The sequence below is a fragment of the Bidens hawaiensis genome, unplaced genomic scaffold, assembly GCF_021521415.1.
Source record: "Bidens hawaiensis isolate Kalapana, Puna unplaced genomic scaffold, B.hawaiensis_p1.1 tig00015047_1, whole genome shotgun sequence".
Lineage (NCBI taxonomy): Eukaryota > Viridiplantae > Streptophyta > Magnoliopsida > Asterales > Asteraceae > Bidens > Bidens hawaiensis.
The window spans coordinates 414,405-437,416 of NW_027492334.1; the positions used below are offsets into that span (position 1 = coordinate 414,405).

Genomic DNA, 23,012 nt, shown 5'->3' on the forward strand with positions numbered 1-23,012 from the left:
ACAACGCAAAATTTAAACCCTCGACGTGCCAAATAGAGGTGATGCATCTTAACACAACGTCATGCCTTTCCTGTTGTTACTCTGCACGGGTGTGTGATGGGGAATGACTTTCCCATGTCCTTCCATCACCTAAAATAGGCCATCGCTTGTTCCATCCCAAAATTCTTTTATAAAAAATAGAAAACGTAACTAATTGCATTTCAGTTTTCAAGTTCTTTTTGATGCTTTTAATTAGAATATATATAAAATAATAATTATGTGCCACTCTCTATATAAAAAAGTACTTTTCTTTTTAGCGTTTAAATAACTTATTTCTAAATACTCCTATAAACTATCTATACGCGCACTTTACAATATTTGAACCACCAACCTCTATGATAGAGGGAGACTAATGCCATAATACTTTATTTTTAGTTAAACCGCAAATTAACTTCCTCATATAATTATTCTTATAGAGGGGAGGAGGGGTAGAGGACGACCTAAATTGACATGACTATAGAGGGGAGGAGGGGTAGAGGACGACCTAAATTGACTTGGGATGAGAAGATTAGGCGTGATTTGATAGACCTAAACCTCTCCGAGGACATGGTTGGAGATATGAATTCTTAGAGAAGTAGGATTAAAGTTAAAGATTTTTAGGAACAAATGAGCACTTAAAGGCCTCTATTTACCTTATTTTGCTCACACACCATATAGTACTATTATTATTTTATTATTACTATTATTGTTATTATTATTATTATTATTATTAATATTATTATTACTATTTCATTTACTATATTTTGCCTCATACTTATGTATTACAGAGCCGATGGTCTCTCTGAAAGCCAACTCTCTATCCCGTTGGATAGAGGTACGGTGTGCCTACATCCCACCCTCCCCAGACCATACTTATAGCTTTGCTGTTGGTAGGACTTAACTGGGTATGATTGATTGATTGATATAATTATTCTTATAACCATCTATACATGCACAACGCAAGATTTAAACCCTCGAACTGTCAAATAGAGGGGATGCATCTTAACACAACGCCATGCCTTTCCTGTCGTTACTCTGTGCGGGTGTGTGATGGGGAATGACCCTTTCCATCACCTAAAATAGGTCATCACTTGTTCCATCCGAAAATTCTGTTATAAAGATAGAAAAAGTTAACTAATTGCGTTTCAACTTTCAAGTTCTTTGTGATGCTTTTAATTAAAATTAAAATATATTAAAAATAATGATTATGTGTCACTAACTCTTAATAAAATTAATAAAAACAAATTAGATTATTTTCTCGCTATAACTTAACGGAGTCTTCAACCTTTTTCATCTCGCTCGCATCCACACAAAATGGATGCAAGGGCCAAGGCTAAAGGAGGGTGGGCATGCGCCCATTGTCCACTGTCTAGCCCAACTTTTCAGTATTATATATAACCCAAAAGTATTCCATAAGAAGTTATGAGAAAGTATGGGTGTAAGCGAGCCGGGCCGAGTCCAAGCTCGACTAGGCTCGAGCTCGGCTCGTTTTGAGAAAAAAATTTTCTAAAGCTCGAGCTAGGTACTTGAGTTGTTTTTTCAAGCTCAAGTTTAGCTCATAAAATTAGATGTCTATTAATTGATTTAAGGGATTATTTTGCAGTAACTTAACTAAAAGTTTAAATTTTATTTTCAATCTGACTAATTTTGACTTGAACCAAATTTTTCGCCTCCCCAGATTGTGCCCACCATATAAACCTACCTAGTAAGATTCATCATGATCAATTATATCATGTATCAAGCAATACTGGTTGATGATAAAACTTTCTAAAAGAACAAAGATGAATTTATTCATAAACGATTTCTGTAACCGTTAATTCCAATAATAGTCCTAGAATCCATGCCACTAAATAGTCCTAAATCCGTCACAAGCATAGATATTTCATATTATTCATGTTGCTAGAACCGTCACTTAAAATAATCTATTACACAAATTAGTCGAGGCTTTTTATCTAGCCTCAAAGCCATCATGCTCTTGATTATGTTCCATAATCAACCACGGTTAGCTTGTTGAAGTGACTTGATTCACTTACAACACAATTCTCAACCTCAAATGATGAGGACGATGACGATGATCTTTATGGTTGCATTTCAGCCTTTAATATCATCTATAACCACACGAGCCGCATTGCGTCCTGGGGCACCCATGACACCACCTCCAGGATGGGCCCCACTCCCGCATAGATACAATCCTCTTAACGGAGTTCTGTAATTAGACCTACATTGCATCCCATTTCATATAAACTTAATAATATTTCTGACTTTTCTTCAAGTGTCACCAAAATAATTATAATATTGATAATAATATGTAGGGGTGGCAACCTTGACCCAAATCACTCCAAATGGGTCAATTTGGGTTGTTTTAAAATTCAAATGGGTTGATTTGGGTCATAGGTTTTAATTAAATGGGTTAAAATGGGTCACTTGAAATTCCACATTCTTATTTTTGTGTCAAAATGGGTTGACAAATTTAACTACATTGGTCGATGTGGGTTAGCGTCTTAAGGAAAAGTGACATGTTTGTGTTGAAACGGGTTTTAGATTGGAACGATATCGGTTTAGGTTTCGACTCGGATCAGCTTTCGTGCCGACACGAGTTTTAGCACTGGACGGGTTGACCTTCGGTTTCTTTCGAGTTTTCGCACTAGACGGGTCGATTAAGGTTTTTGATTCGTTTTCGTCGACATTTCGGTTTCAATTAATTTGTCAGTTTTTTTTTTTTTTTTTTGATGAACGAGGATAACGGCGAAAATATTTTAGTTTTTTTACTTTTTTCGTTATTCGTTTATATTTTAAGTTATGATTTTTTATTTATTTTTTTTGAATTTTTTTTTGAGGGATTTTGATCTTAATAGAAACCATAAAAAAATATTCAAAAAAAAATCATAACTCAAAAAATAAAACAAAAAAAAATAGAAAAAAACTAAAACGTTTCGTCCGTTGTCCTCGTTCAAAAAAAATCGACAAATTAACCGAAACTGAAAAGTCGACAACAACGAAACAAAAACATGCTGAAACAAGCTGTTATGTGATGAAAGGAACTGAAAAGTCGCTAAAGCAAGCTGTTAAGTGCTGAAACGAACTGAAAAATCGCTTAAACGAGCTATTAGATGCTAAAACGAACAGAAAAATCGCTTAAACGTGCTGTTACGTGCTGAAACGAACAAAAAAATTGCTTAAACAAGCTGTCACGTGCTGAAACAAACTGAAAAATCGCTTAAACGTGCTGTCACGTGCTGAAACGAACAGAAAAATCGCTTAAACAAGCTGTTACGTGCTGAAACGAACAGAAAAATCGCTTAAACGAGCTGTTACATGATGAAACGAACTGTAAAATCGCTTAAACGAGCTGTTGCGCGATGAAACGAACTGAAAAATCGCTTAAACGAACTGTTGTGCGCTGAAACGAACTGAGAAATCGCTTAAACGAGTTGTTACGTGCTGAAACGAAATGAAAAACTGGTTTTGACCCGTTCCAACCCGAACCTGTTGACCCTAACCCGTTCCGACCCGAACTAAAACAACCCTTTTTTAAATGACTCGTTTCGACCCTAACCCGTTCCAACCCATGACCCGTTTCAACCCAACCCAACCCATTTGCCACCTCTAATAATACGTAACTAGAATACCATCCTTTTACAGGTCTCATGAGGAACAGAGAATCCAACCCCATCGCACCATGGAAGATGTTCCCTCCTGAAAATTAACAAAAGCTCGGGTTCTTTACTGAAATTATACTAATAATGTTTTGAGCAAGTACCTATGTTTCGTTCAATCTACAGGTCAATATCAATAATGCTGAAAGGGTCACTTGCCTGTGAGACCAATAATCCTTTCAAGGTCTGGTGGAGCCAACATGTCATATCCAATAACTGATGAACTGAAGCCAGGGGCATACTCGTCAATTAGCTTGAAGCATCTTTGGGCAAATGATTCCTACAAAGAACATCATCATCGTACTCAGTATATCCCACCAATAGCAATGCTATGGTAGGGTCTGAGGAGGGTAAGATGTAGGCAGACTTACCTCTATCCCATAGGGATAGAGAGGCTGCTTCCGGTGAGACCCCCGGCTCGATAGTAGTTTTGCATCAAGCCTTGGACATAAGGCACATAGCACTCAATCATCGGGACATCGGCTGATTGATGCATGTGCCCTTGTCTTTCGGCTATCAACGCCACCACATGATGCCTGATTAACCTTCCGCCACTTTTAACGTTATTTTCACGAGATTAGTAAAATAACGTCAAAATTAGTGCAATTTTACTTTTGCCCACCGAGGGTCACACATATATACATTATATGCGCGCACTGCAAGCAGGGCGTATTTTCTAATTCAATTTATAACAGAACTTCAAATTCAATTTATAACAAAATATATATAGAATTGCAAGTGTATGTATTTTCTAAAATAAAAGTAAACTCACTCTATATGCAGTATCTTCCCAGCAACCATCGTTAGGTTTATACGGTGTAAACTGAACAAACAAATTGATAACATGCTTGCCTACAAAAATTAAGTTTCATTAGCTTTCAAAAGTTTATCATTTAAATAAATAATAATGTGAAAAGGTACCCGGTGGAGATATAGTTTTGTCTAAAACTGAAGGAATCGTCATTTCAATTACAGGCCCTCGTGATGGCAACCCATTTCTTGCATCCTGGCATGCTGACTCAATCTCCTCAATACTGAATAACAAGTAATACAGTTTATTAAATATAACTAAATAATGATTTAAGATAGGAAAAACAAAAACTTAGAAAGATGTAAAAAGGAAAACTGAATGAATATCGTATACCTCTCAGAACCAATGTGAATAGTACCCATATGCTGAGGACCAGCATCAGGAGAACCAATATTGCAGCCCCGAAACTGTGGCAACTTGTCAACTGCCAAATTGATTTTAGTGGTTGCCTGTTCAATACAGTAGAAAAGTTTCATCACTCCAAACTTGGAACTATGGCTGTCCAAAAAATTCGTGGCTCAAAGCTCACTCGAATTGGCTCGGTTTGAAGCTGTAAAATAGCCGAGCCTGAGCCAAGGATGGCTCACTCGTTAGCTCGGTCGGTTTGGCTCGAATTACTTTACTGTTACTTTAACACACACACACATATAGTGTTGAAGAGAACCGCACTTATAATAATGATCAACCATTCTTTCAGCCGTAGCTCGTTAAGTCGGCTTGGTTTAGCTCACTCATAAGTTTGCATATGTTTTTTGAACTATTTTTTTTAAACCGAACCAAACTATCTGAGCCGAGCCAAGCAGAACTCAAACTTTTCAGCACAGTTCATGAACAGCCCTACTTAGAACTTTGATAATAGAATAAATGATGAAATGCGATAAGATCTTACAGAGCTATAGTCAACGTTCTTAATCGCACGAGAAAAATCTTCCGGAAGAACATTTTCTGGTACTAGTTCCTATATCAAAATATGTAAAAATTAAAAGTCGAAACAGTTAATCACACCTTACTTCTAGATCAAATTGCAAGATATCATTAGCATTAAAAACGTACCATGAAAGTCTTGTGCGCAGTAGCATTTGATAAAACAACTGACGAACGAACTTCTGTTCCATCAGCCAATATAACCTTAAAACACAATATTAGATTGTATAGATCCTGCTTCATGGTCCATGGTAACAATTGGCAATTGAATAATATAATTATAGCTTACCCCAGTAACTGTGTCTGAATCTGCAATCATCAGCTTTGATACCTGAATATTAAATGGACCATTATTTAAGTAACAGCATTATTTCTGGATAAAACTAGGGTTTGGATCAAATACAAATTAAATTAACGTGCTAACTGTGAGAATCAAGTAGTGTAATTATATATACATCATGGAGTAATTATGGTATAGTGTAATTACACTATGATACAATTACATAATTACAATAATTGTATATATAAAACTAATCCAAATAGGTTTAAAAGTGGTGATAAAAAGAAACACACTGATAATTCCAAAAATAATAATATACCTCTGCATCAGTAACTATGGTGACACCAGCTTCTTTAGCAGCCTTTCCAATGGCCTGTGACACAGAGCCCATTCCACCTTCAACATACCTACACGCATATCAGTTACCTTTTGAAAAAATTATACACACACATGTTAGAAATACTTACGACCAAATTCCACGGTGACCATCAGTTCCTCCCATCACATGATGTAGCAGAACATATCCACTCCCTGGTGTGTGGGCACTCGTCTGCATTACAAATATTAAAACACCAAGGTAATTCATTAACAGTAGTTAGTAGTAAGAGTGTTAAGGTAAACGCAAGTAGAAGTCAACAGAAAACATAGAATTACAACAATAAGCATATGCTATTCTAACTATGAGGCCGTCTTTGGTGCATAAATATGTGACGAGATACTGAAATGTGATAACTGAAAGGTGCTTACCGTGGTTCCTATCACAGCATCTGTAGCAAGTGTTGCCTTCAACACATCACTCTGCATTCACATACAAAAGATTACAAAAAACATATTGTTTTCAGAATCATGGGTGAATCGTTTTGTCAAATGCAGTCAACACAAGCATGAATCTAGTTTACAATTATTTTCCTAGTGTTCAAAAGTCAAAGGAGTAATAACACCAACATTGAGGAATGAGGATCAAGTAACAACCTCAAACCAGTTATTCAAAACCTTTGATGCTGGTGACAGTAAAAGGTCCATAAAATCCCTGAAATAAGAAAGAACTACATAAGCTCATGTCGTCTGTAATGCGGTCATCTTCTTAGTTGATAGTTGACTTGATTTAGGGGACACACACGCGTTAACATAACATTTTTATAAATCCAACAAGTTAATGATTCTATTCATTTGGCACCAGGATAAGAAATCTTACACGAGCCCTTGTTGACCCATGGAGACAGACTGATGTAAACAATGCGCCCAAAATTCTGATTTCTGTAACTTATGTTTCAACCGCGAATTAAAAGACGAAACACCTTGGTGAGCTTCAGGAGGTGATGAATCTATCAACGGATCCATAAACCTACAAAACTTCTCCAGCTGATTCTCATACCTACATATAACAATTAAAAGAGCAAATTCAATGAAATTGAGCAAAAAAGGCTGTGAAGCTACTTAGACGTGTCCAACATGTCAATGCATATTAATGTCACGACTCCACGATCTATGAATGTTGTTTTTAAACGACTTAGTTTTGCTATCCAAAAAGGACATCATGCTATTAATGTAACAGTAACAAATTATATTAATGTTAAATCCAGATAATGATAGGACCTTGGATAAGCCTCAGCATCTCGTTCTGAAAACTTCGAAATCTCGGACCGATTTAAGTCAGCATCTGGACCTAACAGAAGATAACGTCCGTCCAGACACGGCGTAAACGAGGACGGACTTCTCTTCAACAGTTTCAATCCATGTCTATGCAGCTCCAGATCTCTTTAAATTCATCAATCATATTAAATCAACGGTTCAGAACGAATTAAACAACAAATAGTTAAGTTAAATAAAATAAAACCGGATGATAGAAGGACGAAGGAAGCTTTGGAGGTAACTGCAACGGGAGAACTTGAAGCCAGGGATGAGTTCTTCGGTGACAGCGGCGCCGCCAATGAGGTGGCGGCGTTCGAGGACGGCGACGGAGAGGCCGGATTGAGCTAGGTATGCGGCGGCGGTGAGGCCGTTATGGCCGCCGCCGATGACTAAAGCGTCCCATTTTTTGTTCTTTAAGGCGACTCTGGTGTAGAGGTGCACAAATCGGTTTTTTTAAAAAAACCGGTTCGGTTATTAACCGGACCGGTTTTTTCGTCCTGGAAAAAAACCGGTTCGGTTAATAACCGGACCGGTTAATAACCGGTTTTAGTGCATGGAAACCATAACCGGTCAAACCGGTTACGACCGGTTTGGGAACCGGTTAGAACCGGTTAATAAACCGGTTTTTTTATTAACCGGTTTTTAATAACCGGTCTAACCGGTTAACCGGTTTTTTTTTTTTTTTTTTTTTTTAAATAACCATTATTTTTTCACAGTATAAACAAACCGGTAACTACAAGGCAAACCGGTAACTACAAGCATTAAATCGTTATCGCATATTCGTAACTCAAAAATACATAACTTTCATTTATAGCTTTTACATTAAAAATACAAACATTAAATCGTTATCGCATATTCGTAACTCAAAAATACAAACATTAAAGAATGCTTAGACACGATTACATTAACAACTTGCTGTTTCTTACTCATTATTTTCATCGCTACCCGATCCCGAGCTATTCCTTAGGTAATCGTCGTACGCGGCTTCTTCATCGGTCATTGGTTGAGTGTGTCCTTGATTGACCTCGTCTTCATACAAGCCCGCCTCATAGTCCATTTCCCCCTCGAGTGAGCGTTGATGTTGTGCCCTATCTAAAGAGTCCAAGTAATCCTTGTAGCAAATAGACATCTCTACAGCTGGTGGAGTGAGTCGAGTCCTCCTAATCGATATAACCCTGCCAGAAACAGAAAAAGCAGACTCCGAAGCTACCGTGGAAGCTTGGACCGTTAGTAAATCTTTGGCCATGGCGGCGAGGATCGGAAACTCATCCTCCTTACCTCTCCACCAAGCCAGCAAATCAAGACTTCTAAATTCATCTGGAGTCATGTGTTTCACAAAGTTGGTACCACCATACCTTCCAAGTTCACTGCTTGTGGTGTTTACCTTTTGACGTTTACCGGCGTCTTCCCAAATCATGTAGTACATCCCCATTTCAAGGTCGGTTTGGGATTGGGATTGGGCAACAGCTCTTAACGAGTCATGAATTTGGGAAGACGACCCGTATTTTGTAAGGTAAACATCATACATGTTAGACAAGGTGGTGTTGAAAGCATTCTTTAAAGTTTGGTTATAATAGGGGTTTTGATCGTCGTTTAACTCTAGCTCATCACAAATTTTTTCTATTAAAGCTTCAACACCACCAACATTTATGCAAGGGTTTAACGCAGCAGCACATGTCAAAACAGCGGGTAGTTGTTGGAAATATTTTCTAAATTTTTCATTCATTTTTACACCCATATCAAAATAAGGTGCACCCCTACAATGAAGTTCACTCAACTTTGTGCACATGACAGCAATTTTTGGTAAAGCAATGGGGCTTGTTGGATAGTAAACCCCGGATAAACTTGTTGTGCAAGATTTAAAAATTTGAAGTACCTCCGTAACGATCTCAATCAATAACCAGTTTCTAGGATCGTACGGTGCACATTTACCCCTAGTTGACATTATTTGATGAAACGCAACTAGTGATTCTTTTTGTTGGATGGCTTTCTCAAACATATCACAAGTCGAGTTCCATCTTGTTGGACAATCCCAATTGGGCCCCAACCATTGACAATTAGCTTCGTCACAAAATTTTTTGTACCTTGAAAATGTTTTATTGTTGCTAAAAACATCTCGTAACATTCTTTTAAAATTGTTTCTTTGCGTTTCGATCAACCTGCTTTTTGGTGGTGGTGGTGCAAAATCTTCTTCTCCACATTTTGGGGTCACTTTGAAAACCAACCTGCTTTTTGGTTGCTGTCGATTTGGTTAGTTAATGTATCTAACATTCATCATTGGGATGTGCATAGTTCGATTCGGTTATCAACGAATTAATCGATTGGTTTTTCGGTTTGGCTTGGTTCAGTTTGTAAGCAAAGTTAAATTTGGGTTAAATTCTTGCTTAGAAATACATGGAATGAATGCATAAATACATTGAATATGAAGGTATAAAATACATGAAGCGGTTATATAAGTACATGAAATGCATGAAATAGGAGTTAAAACAGCTAGAAATATAAAAGATATGAATGGTTCGATTCGATTCGATTCGATTCGGTTAATTCAGTTTTTTTTTTCGGGTCGGTTTTAATTAACGGTTCAGTTATTGTTTATCAAGTTATCAACATCCATGCCTTAAAAAAAAGTTATCATCATCCATAGTTTTAGCCTTTAGGTGATACCAAGCAGTCCATTGAATGGTTAAATTTTGTTGTATCATAGGAATGTAGAATGCTTATTTGTATTTATTAGGAGTGTCGATCGTATGGGTTGACGGTTTTTGAGTTGGCGGATTAACGTGCTAAGTTTCTTCAACCATAACCCAACCCGTTATATTTATTTGTGTCGTGTCATGTTGACCCATTAAAATTTTGTTTCGTGCTCGGGTCATGTTTCGAGTCAACCCATTTTACATTTATTTACGAATATGAGTAATATACAATGTCCTGGTAATAAATTAAAGAATTAATTACTCTTATTCATATAACACATTTTAATAATTTGTGATGGATTCTAATTGTTTTTGTGTATCTATCTCTCATTTCCAATTAACAAACGTAGGTTCACATATGTAGCTTTAAGAGCAAATGAATGGAAATTATCAGAAAATAAACAGAACTAATAAAAAAATGTTGGAAGTTAAGATTAGATAAAAGTAGTATAAAAATAAATTAGTTTTACTTTTAAAGTTAATAGATATTATCTAAATTATAGAATGGGTCATTTTCAAAAATGACTCTCACTCTTATCCTTTATTTGCATGTGTCACTCGATTTTTGGCATTTACACTAACGGTCATCAACAAAGTCAGTTAACTCATGTAAGGGCATAAAGGTAATTTCCATCACCTTGTTCATGTTAGTTCGGTTCGTTTACAGCCACCACAACCACTACACAGTGATGATATTATATATGCATCTCAGCCCATATATGACAAGTATGGAGATGAGGAAGAATGTACGATGGTGGAGTTGGACAAGAAATCTTTGGTTGAGGACTTGTCTGATTATCCAAAAATTTATACTAATATTATGAAGGGAAAATATGGTGATGTGTAATGTAGAAGGTGGGGGTCCTACGATGATGGACGGTGAGTGTTTTACGGTGGTAGCTGGTGCTCCGGTGACGTCCACAACGGTTCCTTCTTTCACGCCTAAAGAGTCGACGGGATTGATTATTGACCCTAAGATGTCGAGATTTCAAAATAATGGAGCCTTGACTGCTCCACCGATAATTTTGGAATTTCAAAGTGAAATGAATATTCAAATGAAGGAAAATATATTGGTTCATAATTACAAGGATCTCCTTATTAACATTGGGTTTAGAGTGCAAGAAGATACCATACGTGGGTCAGCTATAATAATTAAAGATTTAACTTTAATAAGGGTCTTTCATGAAAAAAGATATGAAGACCACATGGAGAGAGCTACTGCGCATCAAAGTCCATATATTTCAATGGGTGGGCCTCCTAATTGTGTTCTTTTAATTACCTTGGTGACACAAACCAAATATGTTATTTTAGATCCTGGATCAAGGCATTTGGGAAGTAGCTTCAAGCTTAATTTCAAAAGTTCGATTACCAGTCATATTGAGCAAGGTGGAGAAAAGGTTTTTGGGCAGTTTGTGATGATAAGGATAAACCGGGATCGGGTTGATATTCCATTTGATCCGGGTGGCTTTGTTTTGAAGACAAAACTCAATGACGAGTTTTTTTTCGAAGACGGGGGAGTATGATGCAGAATTATCTTTTAATTAAAATTATGATTTTTAATATTTTTTATTATTTTGTGTTTATTTAGCTTCCTAGTTTATCTTTTCATTGTTTAGTATAAATAAGGATCCAAGGTTGTTTAGATGATTAGTTTTTTGATTGATTATGAATTAATAAGAAATTTGTTCTTGGAACCTTTGGTTCAATTATCGTCTTTGATTATCATAAAGTGTCTTGATTGCTTCCAAAACTGCAAATGATGTCGATTCCACGGCTTTATTCAAATGGCTCGAGAACACAATGATTTCATTCAAACGATTCGAACCGAATGATTCAGTTAACAAGCTTAAAATCTTACAATCTTTAATTCAAAAAACAATCAGCTAAGCAAACAAAAGACATAACAACCTTATTTATAAATAAAAACAAACTTATGGGCCGGGCCGACTAATGGACCGGATGCTCCTGCATCATACTCCCCCTCTTGAAAAAAAACTCGTCCTCGAGTTTTATTTTCTAACAAAGCCATGATGTAGTCTAAAATATACATTAATAATGTAAATATTTCCTACACTTTGAGTGGCTTTTGAGTTAGTATCCATTCAGTGTTACTACAAATTGGTTCACATTTAGATTTCAACAGTTTACAGAGACAACAAGCTAATAGAATCAACATTCAATCAAGTCTCATATTAATTTTATATGTTATTATCTTTGGTGTTTTTATTGAGTTAATTCTAACGATCAAAATGAATATAAATAAATAAAAAGAGAAAGAAAGTTGAAACGCATTACCCCTCGTTAGATTTGGAGTAAAACAAGTTGAGATCTAATATTTGCTAATACTTATTATTTTCTTAAATAGAGTTGCATTAAACTACTGGCCGATATGGACCAAGATTTATAAAAATATAGGGGATATCAGCCACAAGTTCAGGAAGTCGGTGGTGGAGGGAATATAAAGGAAAATATAGCCAAAGCACAAGAGGGGGGGGGGGGGCTGTTGAGTTTTATTTTGGAGCCGCCGCAAATTATTCAGGTAATTATTGGAGTTGGAGTTCACGGCTGATTGGAGAAAAACCCTACATTCGCAAAGAAGCCGTAAGCAAGAGAGAAAGTATTTGGTTCAAATAGAGATCGTTTTGGTTCAATACCTACTCAATCAAGCATCATTACTATTCGGTTTGAATTTATTATTTTAATAATGAACTTGGTTTTTGAACTTAATTATTTTAGTTTCTTTGATTTTAAGATGCTAGGCTAAACTTATTAGACTGCCTAGGCTTGTGATGAACCATTGTTTGAAGTTTTATTTTATTTGTAATTTGCTTTTCGTTATGGTTTTATGATTAAGTAAATTGTTTGGTTTATTTGATTGATGCGTATGCGTACTTGGTTTTGGTTGTTCTTGTTTTATTATTCCACAAAATTCTTGGTGATTGTTTCATATGATAGGATTTTGTTAGGTCATCTACTGTGTGTTTTTGAGTAGTTTATGATTGAATTCGAATTAGATCATAGGAATAATATTATTAGTCAAACGAATAAAAGTATGTTGCTAACCTAGAAAGCTGTAAGGTGATAGGTTATTGCTAGATCTTTGTTGATTGAGATTGCTAGATTTAGTTCTTCGTAAGGAGTCCGTCTAGTTTTGATTAATTAATATTGTCTAACGAGTTAATTAAGTTCGGCAAATTACCTTTGATTTCCTCGCTGTAAGGTAGGATTTCATTATAAAGGTACTCTATCATAAATAATTAAATAACCGTAAGGAAGTTTAATATATAAAACTGGTGAGTCTTAAAATTTATTAGAAATCCATAGGTGTCTTCTTGAAGTGTCAAGGGTCCTGTTCGGGTTTTCTTTTAAGCGTCTATTTTACGATCCCAGTTCCATAACGATTATTTTCCAAATATTTGATAACTGAAACTTTGGGGATTCTAGCCTAGGTGGGTTTTCATCATCATCTTATTTAAATCAATTAAAAGTGTCATTTGTTAATTTTACTTGTTTTTTTTATTAATTAGTTTATTTTATTAGTTTAATATAATATAGTTTAAAACCCCCTTTAATAATATATAATAAATAGTCGTGTCAGTTAGTTGAGTCTAATTAGTTAATTTACGTAATCTAAATAGTCTGTGGGTTCGATATCCGGACTTACTAAACTGTACTAGAGTCGACCGGTACACTTGCTGGTTAGTAGTTTTAGTTAAGTTTACGAGTCTAGAATTTATTACTTAGTGTCAAGATTAGCGTGTTTTTATTTGACTACTTTTAGCACATCAAGCCACCTGGATCGAAAGGGACATCCAGCCGATCCAGAATTATTATTATCACAACCCGTATAAACAACTTAATATTATGAATCGTCTCACCCAACTCTAGACTTGTACCACCTGGGTCCCATGGAACATTGGACCGACTCATGTTCATTATCGAGGTAACCTGCTCATATATCTCAGCCCCAAGGCCCCCAACTAAACTTCCATTAATTATAGAAACTCTAGTCTTGGAATGTATCAAATTATTAGCACTATTTGAACTCATCATATTTGTTTTTATTTCAATCTCTTTAATTTGAACAGAAGATTCCGCAATCAATTCCAAAATTTGTGGCTCACCAAATAAAACAACCATTATTATTTGCAGAAAGTATATCTTCAATTTTTGAAAATCCTTTATTTTCGTTATTTTGCAACTTATGTGTCGTAGAACACATCAAAACATTCAAACCTTCATCAATTATTGATGGCATTAATGGAGCTTCCAAACCAACATTGTAATTCTCAACGCCACTAGTAGTCAACCCATCACAATCAGTAGCCACCTCCGTAGAGATTACCACAGACAGAATTCGAGACCCGTTAGCACTCGTCGCACCATCTAGAACCATTGTATACTCTTCCTCATCACTGTAGTTATCAAACACGGGTGGTGAATCATAACTAAAATCACCGCCGGAAGGATCAGAAAATAAACACTCATCTTCATCATAGTCAATTTCGTCTTCCTCGAATTGGGGGTTGTCTTCCGATAAACACTCTTTTGGTTGGCTTGGTTCATAGAACCGGGGTGGGTGACAGTGAAATGGATGCTGCTCTTCGTCGTCACCTTCGTCCCAGACGACAGTGCTCGACTCGGTTTCCGCTTTGCGCATCTCCCCTTTCAACTCGAGATCTCGGATCCTCTGTTGGAGTCGCTTAATCTCTTGTTGTATTTCAAGATCTCGGACTCGTTTTCGGAGCCGTTTGATCATCTTAAGATCCCGTGGTTCGGAATTGACTCGTCGCTGTCTCGATCGGCGACTCTGCGACTAGGGCGTCGATCTTCACCACGAGCACGTGAACCGCCAATGTTTCTGTCGTTGCATCGGTAGGCGACTCTTCGAACAAGAAAACACTCGCCTTCACGTAGAGCCATTTGAACAACCATGAGCTTTGATACCAAATGATGCAAATTCCACAGCTTTACTCAAATGGCTCAATGACACAATGATTTCATTCAAACGATTCGAACCGAATGATTCGGTTAACAAACTTAAAAACTTACAATCATTAATTCAAAAAACAATCAACTGAGTAAACAAAAGACATAACAACCTTATTATTATATATATAAAAAAGAGAAGTTTGGCGCCGCTAACTAAGTAGCGGCATCAAACTTGTCAATACCATTTTGATTTTCTTTCTTTTTCTGTATTGGTAGCATAGCGAACCTAATGTCAATTTTTGTTTACATAACGGAAACAGACTAAATTCGTGTAAACTCACTGCATCAACGTCCGAGACTGACAATGCTAGGGTTTGATGCCGTTAGGTTTTTTTTGTTTTAGTTCCGGTACCATAACGAACGTAACGAAAACCGACCGGATGCCAATTTTCTTTTTTATTTTTTCTTTTAGTTCCGGTATCGTAACGAACGAGAAAGAAACCGACCATATTCGCCTAAAGTCACTACCTTTTGTTTTAGTTCCAAAAATCACCGTAAAGAAAACCAACCAACTGTCATTTTTGTTTTAGTCATGGTATCGTAAGAAAGCGACTGAATTCACGTCGACTTATCATCTCAACGCTCGAGACCAACAACGCTTGAAATTTACCACCACTCAGATTTTACCGACCTGTCCGGCGCAACGCGCCGGTAAATTCCTAGCTTATAAATAAAAACAAACTTATGGGCCGGGCCGACTAATGGACCGGATACTCTTGCATCAAAATGGTTTGTAGAAGAGGGCTTTAGTTTGAAATTGATAACATTATAAAAAGTGGGAGGAACAAAGATAGGAAAAAAAAACGCAAACGTGGAACTCTGGAAACCAGGAAGAAAAATATTCAATTCAAGTTAATAATAAAGAAACATCGATCGAAATTTGAGGTATGAATTAGGTTGATGCTTTTACAAATGGTAAAATAACTTTTGTAGTTGCTTTTTTTTAAATCACAGTTTGGTTTTGCTTGAAGCTTTTGAAATTTGCTATTTTGAATCCATTACAACATACGCTGGGTGGAGTACAAATTACACCGTTTGGGCCGTATTAGAAAGCTAATTCTATCTCTTCATAGTATTCGATTCAGGTAATGGCTTGGATTACCTTGATTGCATGTTCGCATAACTCATTGTCCAAAGTTTACCCCATTTTCAGGTTCTCATTTTCTGCTGCAAGTGAATATCGACAAATATGTTATTTTTTACATTGTAATTGTTAATTCATCCTTGATTGTTATTACAGTTTATTTGGGTTTAAGTAAAAGATATTAACTTATGTTTTCTTAGGTAGCGTTTGTTATGCAGTAATGACATACGGAATGGAATGATTTATTACGTGGGAATGAAATAAGAGGTGTTTGGTTGCACAATGGAATGGAATCATCCATTACACATGGAATCCCATTCCATCAAAACCATTCCTTCCCACCCCCTCCTTTTTTTTCATTCCATTCCTCCTTTAACCTACTTTCTCAACAACACCATCATCTAACAACAACCACCGCCACCACTATCATCTGACCACCACCGCCACTGTCACCACCACCACCACCTCCGCCGCCACCACCGTCGCCGCCACCACCACCTGACAGCCACCGTCGCCATCACCACCTACACCACCACCACCTTACCACCCAAGCTACCACCGCCACCATCGTCGCCATAACCACAACAAACATTGTCACCGTCGCCACCCGACCATAACCGCCACCACCACTATCACTGCCTGGCCACCACCACCGTCATCACCACCCTACCACCGCCATCACTACTAATGCTACCATCGCTTGACCACCACCACCACCATCCCCCACCCCCCGCCTGACCGCCACCGCCACCGCCATCGCCACCACCATTTTCATCTCCAGAGCTACCACCACCGTCGTCATTTCAGGTTGTTTTTTTTGTGTGTGTTAAAAATTTATATATTTTGAGATAGGAATATTTTAATTATTTCTATTTCATTCATAAAATTTTTTTCAGATACCAAACAACATAACGTAATTATTCATTTCATTTCCATATATTAACCAAACAAGACAAATGAATGGTAATGATCCATTTCATTCCTTTGTCCATTCCATTCCTTCTCCCATTCTATTCCCCCTTCACTCTATTCCTTTCAACCAACCGATTCTTTGTGTGATTCATTTTAATGATGATGTTTATTTATGTGATTCTATGCTTTTTAACAAACCGATTCTCCAAATGCAAAGTAATTGACAGGTAATGAAAACTCTTGATGATTATGATGAATGATACAATCTCTAAGCCGGTATTTACTAAACTTTTTAAATTGTTTTTAATAAATTGTTTATTATTTACATTTGTTTCTTTTCGTTTACTTATGTTCATTCCTTTAAAAATGCATATAAATATAACACATGTCAAATTGTTTATACTTTAATGCTGTTTCCGGTAGGCTTCTACTACAACAAAGGATTTATATCCTCATCCCATTAGATTGGGTTTAGGTTTAGCTACGGGTGTTCATGATTCGATTTTAAAATGTGAAACTGGCAAACCGGCCAAACTTTCTGTTGGTCGTTTCAAAAATTTCAAAACGTAATGAATTGTTTGGTTTACAGGTTAAAGTTCTTAAATCGTATAAAATCGAATCGGACCGTAAGTCTTGAACATATTTTAGTTTTTTTTATAATATATTATATAACCTATATTTGACATTTTATATTTTAACTTAGGTGCTATAAACTTAAAACTGGCCTAACACTATTACTTTACTGAGCAACTTATAGTTTGGTTAGTTAGTTTAATTCAACGGGTCTTTAAGTCATATTGTTAGGTTTATAATTTGGTTTTTATGTCTAAATTGTATTGGATTTTTAAAAAATCATAATAAAGTAACGATAAGTCATATAATGAGATGCCGTATTCTACTTCAAAAATTAATTCGGACTATGATCAAATGATTTTTGGAAATCTAGACTGTGCTGTAAGCTTATTGATATTCTTCTATACCTAAGTTTTTTGTAATCTTAATCCTATTTTCCAAAAAAAATAAATAAAAAATAAAAAATATTTGTTGATTGTTTCTATATTTTCTGAATAGGATATTTACATATGCAAGTCAACATGATTGTTCAAAATGCACGTCAGCATGAAATTGAACATCTGGATTTTTTATTTCGAGATCATGAACTTTCCTGAAAGGTAACAAATGTTATACAAAGATATGGTTGGTATTCTTGATATGAAAACTTCATTCTAAGTTGTTTTTTTTTTAAAACGTTTGTTCTATTAGAGTTTATGAAGCTATTTCAAAAATTGATTCATAGAGTGAAGAATTACACATAGATTTGACTTCGTATTTTGACTACTTGTTGACTATTTTGGGGAACAGACATGTGTATGAAGTAATGGTAATGGGTTGGATTTAGATCAAATTGATCGTCAGTCTAAATGGATGGAAAATCCATTTTTTCTAGATTATTTTTTTATAAAGTCACTTATGAGTTTAACATTTCTTATAAAAATGTAGTATTTATTAGTAAAACCCATTTTGTAAAACACGACCCACCTTATAACTTTGTAGTTTGTTTATAGTGGAACCATTTGAGTTTATGCATATTTGATATCATTTTAGGAACATCTTTTTTATGGGTAAAGTTAAAATACAAAGGGAGACAAAAATGATTAAATGAGAAGTGTGAGAAGAAGTTGTGACCACACAAAAACCCCTTAAAAATAAATTTAAAAAAAATAATAAAAAAATTATAACTTAAAATATCAATAAAAACGAAAAAAAATTAAAATGTTCCGCCATCATTCACGTTCAATTTTTTTTTTTAAATACAAAAAAATTGACGAAAACACACAATGACGAGATCAAAGACACAATGATGAAAATGAACAAAAGACACAATTATAACTAAAAAAGACACAATAGATCGCAAAATATAACACAATGTCGAAAAAATATAACACAATGGCGAACAAAATATAGCACGATGTTGAGTAATATAACACAATATAAAGAAAAAAGACACAATGTCAAGGAAAAAAATACACAATCAATGAGAAAAATAGAGAAAAATAAACACAAAACACAATGATAAACAAAAAGACACAACGACTTTTTTTACCTACCATTGTGTTTCTTATGTGAGAACAAGATAGTCGGTGCAAACATTTTTGTGTTTTTACATTTTTCGTTTTTTTATTAAATTTTGAGTTATTATTTATTTATTTATTTTTTTAAGGGTTTTTTTTGTATAGCTAAAAATCTTTCTCATCATTCTCATTTTATTTCCCCTTTGTAAAATAACCTGGCCCCCTTTTTTATATATACAAAAAGGCTAGGGAACAAATTTGCTAACTTTTATCATGTAAAACACTTTTATTTGAATTACTAAGAGCCAATGATAGTCTTGATATGTCTGGAGTTGGTTTGCTTATGAGCAATCAGGTTTTTAGGCATCGGACAATGTGTGTTGTATTATCTAGAGTTAAAAACAGAGACGATCTAAAAGTAATCATATTTGGCAAAGATCAAGAAAACTATGAATAAATCTTCAAAAGTTGTATATAAAAAAGTATTTACATATTTATGAATTGTAATTAGTAAACGCAAATTTTCTTTTATTATTATTGTCATAATTATTATATAATAATACATGCTTTCACATAATAAATTATATAAGTATTAGTTAAATTAATCTTTATTTTTATCATTTGGAGCATTCTATGTATTATACGGGGTACTAAACTAGTTTGTTAATATATTTTTAACAACACTCGAATTGATCACACGAAAACAATCAATTCATCATATATAATAATTCAACAAATATGAATGTTATCAAGTCCAGCAGACTAAGAAAATGCACATGAAGACATTCAACTAAGAAAATGCACACGAAGACATCAGTTCATCATAAGAATCCAAGGAACAAATGATACACAAACCCTACATCCAGCTGTGATCACGAATGATTTGACCATACATGCTCATAGTAAACGTTGATGAATTGCAATTTTCAAGCAGGATTGCATTGTCATTAAATATCCTTCGCCATCTATCATTCTCTGACATTCCAAGATGGATTATGTATCTAAAATCGTTCATAACCGGTAAGTCACATAAAACTGACAAATGGACACACAATATGTTGAAGTCGTTAAAGAACGATAAACACGATAAAGAAGAAGAAAAGCATAAAGAGAGAATTTATTATCTCAGAATGAATAATTACAAACGAATAACAAAACTATATATATATATAGAGACACACACACAAACATATACGGCGTATATATGCATAACATATACGACGTATATGTTAGATATACGCTCACACCCCCTCAAGTTGGAGGTTGAGAAAACCCCAACTTGCATAAAAGCTCATGAAAGTGAGGCACTAGTAAGCTCTTTGTAAAAATGTCAGCGAGTTGATCCCGCGTCTTCGTATGCACCAAAGTCACGAGGCCTTCTTGCAACTTCTCGCGAACTAAATGACAATCGATTTCAATGTGCTTAGTCTGCTCATGAAAGACAAGATTCTTGGCAATATAAATTGAAGCTTGACTATCATGTTTGAGTGTGACAAAAGTAATGTTAGGAACATTAAACTCCGTGAGAAGTCTTGTCAACCAAGCAAGTTCTGCAGTCACTCGTCGAATTGATTTGTTCTCGGCTTCAGCAAAGCTCAAAGAAACCGTAGGTTGCTTTTTAGATTTCTAAGAAATTGGAGAACCACCAAGAGAAATATAAAACCCACTAACCGATCGACGAGTATTTGGACAATCAGCCCAATCTGAATCACAAAAAACCTATAAATCAAAGGAAGGATTGTTGTTGAAGAATATTCCTTGAGATAAAGTTCCTTTGACATATGAAAGAGTATAAAGCGCTGCATTCCAATGAGACATTCTCGGATCTTGCATGAATTGACTCAGAAATTGAACAACAAAAGCGATAGCAGGTCTTGTGTGAGTAAGGTATTTTAAGTTTACCAACAAGCTTCCTGCATTTTAATGGTTCGTCAAGAACAAGTCCCTCATGAGCTTTAAGCTATAAATGATGAGGCAATGGAGAATTGGTGATAGAAAGATTAGAAATGTCAAATTCAGAAAGCATGTCTTTAAGAAACTTGCGTTGACACACGATAACACCTTTAGTGGTGTAAAGAACCTCCATGCCCAAGAAATAATTAAGCGTTCCCAACTCTTTGATTTTGAAAGAAGTATCCAAGAAACTCTTCAAACGGTTGATCTCCTCCTTATGGTTCCTAGTATCCAAAATATCATCAACATAGACCACCGATGACCCCATAGATGTTGAAAACAACGAATGATCATTCTGGGAACTTAGATAACCTTTTTAATTTTTAAAGCATAAGATAATTTTCCATACTATTGGCGAGAAGCCCGATTCAAACCATATAAAGATTTTTGAAGTTTGAGCACCTCATTATGAGGAAGCTATATACCAGGGGTGGTAACATATAAATCTCCTCATCCAGATCCCTATGATTATGAGCTGCATACTAGAGGGTGGTAACATATAAATCTCCTCATCCAGATCCTGATGTAGAAAAGCATTGTTAACATCAAGTTGAAAATGAGGCCAACTTCTTTTAGTTGCGACTGCGACAAGACCGCGAATAGTAGTCATCTTGATAACGAGTGAAAATGTCTCATTATAATCAAATCTTTCTTGTTGAGTATCACCTCGGACCACCAATCTTGCTTTACAACATTAGACACTCAATGAGCAACAATAATTACTGATTTGATGCTAGAAAATTGAGGCCGCAACAACGTAAGTGTAAGTAACTGTAGACATCGAATCTTGGACACCAACACTGGAAACTTGACAGGCACTTTGCCACAAACACCAAAGCAGCAACGAGATGCACTCCATATAAGAAACCGCGCTGTCTTTAGAATCACAACACCAAGCTTCGAACGTAGTATCAAAAATCTCATCTTCAGAAAGAACATCAAGCTTTGAAGGGAGTTGAATGTCACACCTCGACCAAAGGCAGCGGAACATGCCGAGGTGTAACGATTGCCCATAAGCGCATGACACTATTTTAAGCGACAATATTTAACAACTCATTTCATTTCATAACATCGAAAAATGTCACATAACAATAATCATAATTCAAACACTACAAAATATAGCAAAACAAATATTGTTCATTTTTGCTAATATCCTAACGGTATTTGTGACGTTGTCTTCACCAAACTCCAAAATCAACCTAGATGCAAACCTGCAACATTTCATAAAATAAAGTTTGTCAACACAAAGGTTGGTGAGCAATTCATAGTTTTTGAGCATATATGTATATTATAGAAAAGCCACAATCTTGTATACGAAACAACAGATAAATAGCAATAATTTGGATAATATGAGGTCGCTAATAAGAATACATTAGCGGCACCGTCTATAAGAGAATACCAAATAGATTCGGATTTTATGAGGTCGTTAATAAGAATACATTAACGGCACCGTGCTATAAGAGAATACCATATAGTTCACGGATTTATGAATCAACTTTCCAAAAGCGGTAAAAACATAAGCATATAATCATGTAAGCATAGAACACCAAATCGAGCATTTATTCAAGTAAAATATATAATAACGTTTGTGGTTTAAAACTCAAGTATAAAACATTTGATTTGAATAAGTATGAAATGTCACCCCAAAACAAAAGATAGAAAACGGGGTATGAAGTTACTCACGTTCAAGTAATAAACTTGAAAAGTTGGTAATTTGAATATTTGCCGGAACGACGTGTTTAACGTATGAAGCCTAAACAAAAGAAAGTCTTGGATTTAGAAAGGTTGTATTTAAGGCCTTTAAATAAAATAATTGTTGCAAAAAGTAAACAATTAAAGTTTAAGGTTTAAAATGTAACTATTTAAGAATTTATAATAATAACCCTTTAAAAATGTAAGTTTGCTCGAAACCGAGTTAAAGTATCTAACCTTAATATTTACTTAACCTATGTTAAGTAATAAGGTGAGAAAAATGCTAAATGCAA

At 35.4% G+C, this 23,012-nt stretch overlaps 1 protein-coding gene across 1 annotated transcript; it reads right to left on the reverse strand.

The window, feature by feature from the left end:
- Window positions 1-1,829: 1,829 nt before the first annotated feature.
- On the reverse strand, window positions 1,830-14,773 carry LOC143548309 (uncharacterized). The gene is made up of 17 exons (XM_077039514.1): window positions 14,251-14,773; window positions 7,527-7,743; window positions 7,286-7,447; window positions 6,885-7,064; window positions 6,662-6,719; window positions 6,437-6,487; window positions 6,157-6,239; window positions 6,009-6,096; window positions 5,699-5,740; window positions 5,539-5,613; window positions 5,375-5,443; window positions 4,819-4,934; window positions 4,596-4,708; window positions 4,447-4,526; window positions 3,834-3,954; window positions 3,648-3,714; window positions 1,830-2,236 (listed from the first exon to the last, which is right to left on the reverse strand). Exons 1-17 carry the CDS (start codon window positions 14,771-14,773, stop codon window positions 2,110-2,112), a joined length of 2,172 nt encoding a protein of 723 aa, XP_076895629.1. The 3' UTR covers window positions 1,830-2,109.
- Window positions 14,774-23,012: the final 8,239 nt, after the last annotated feature.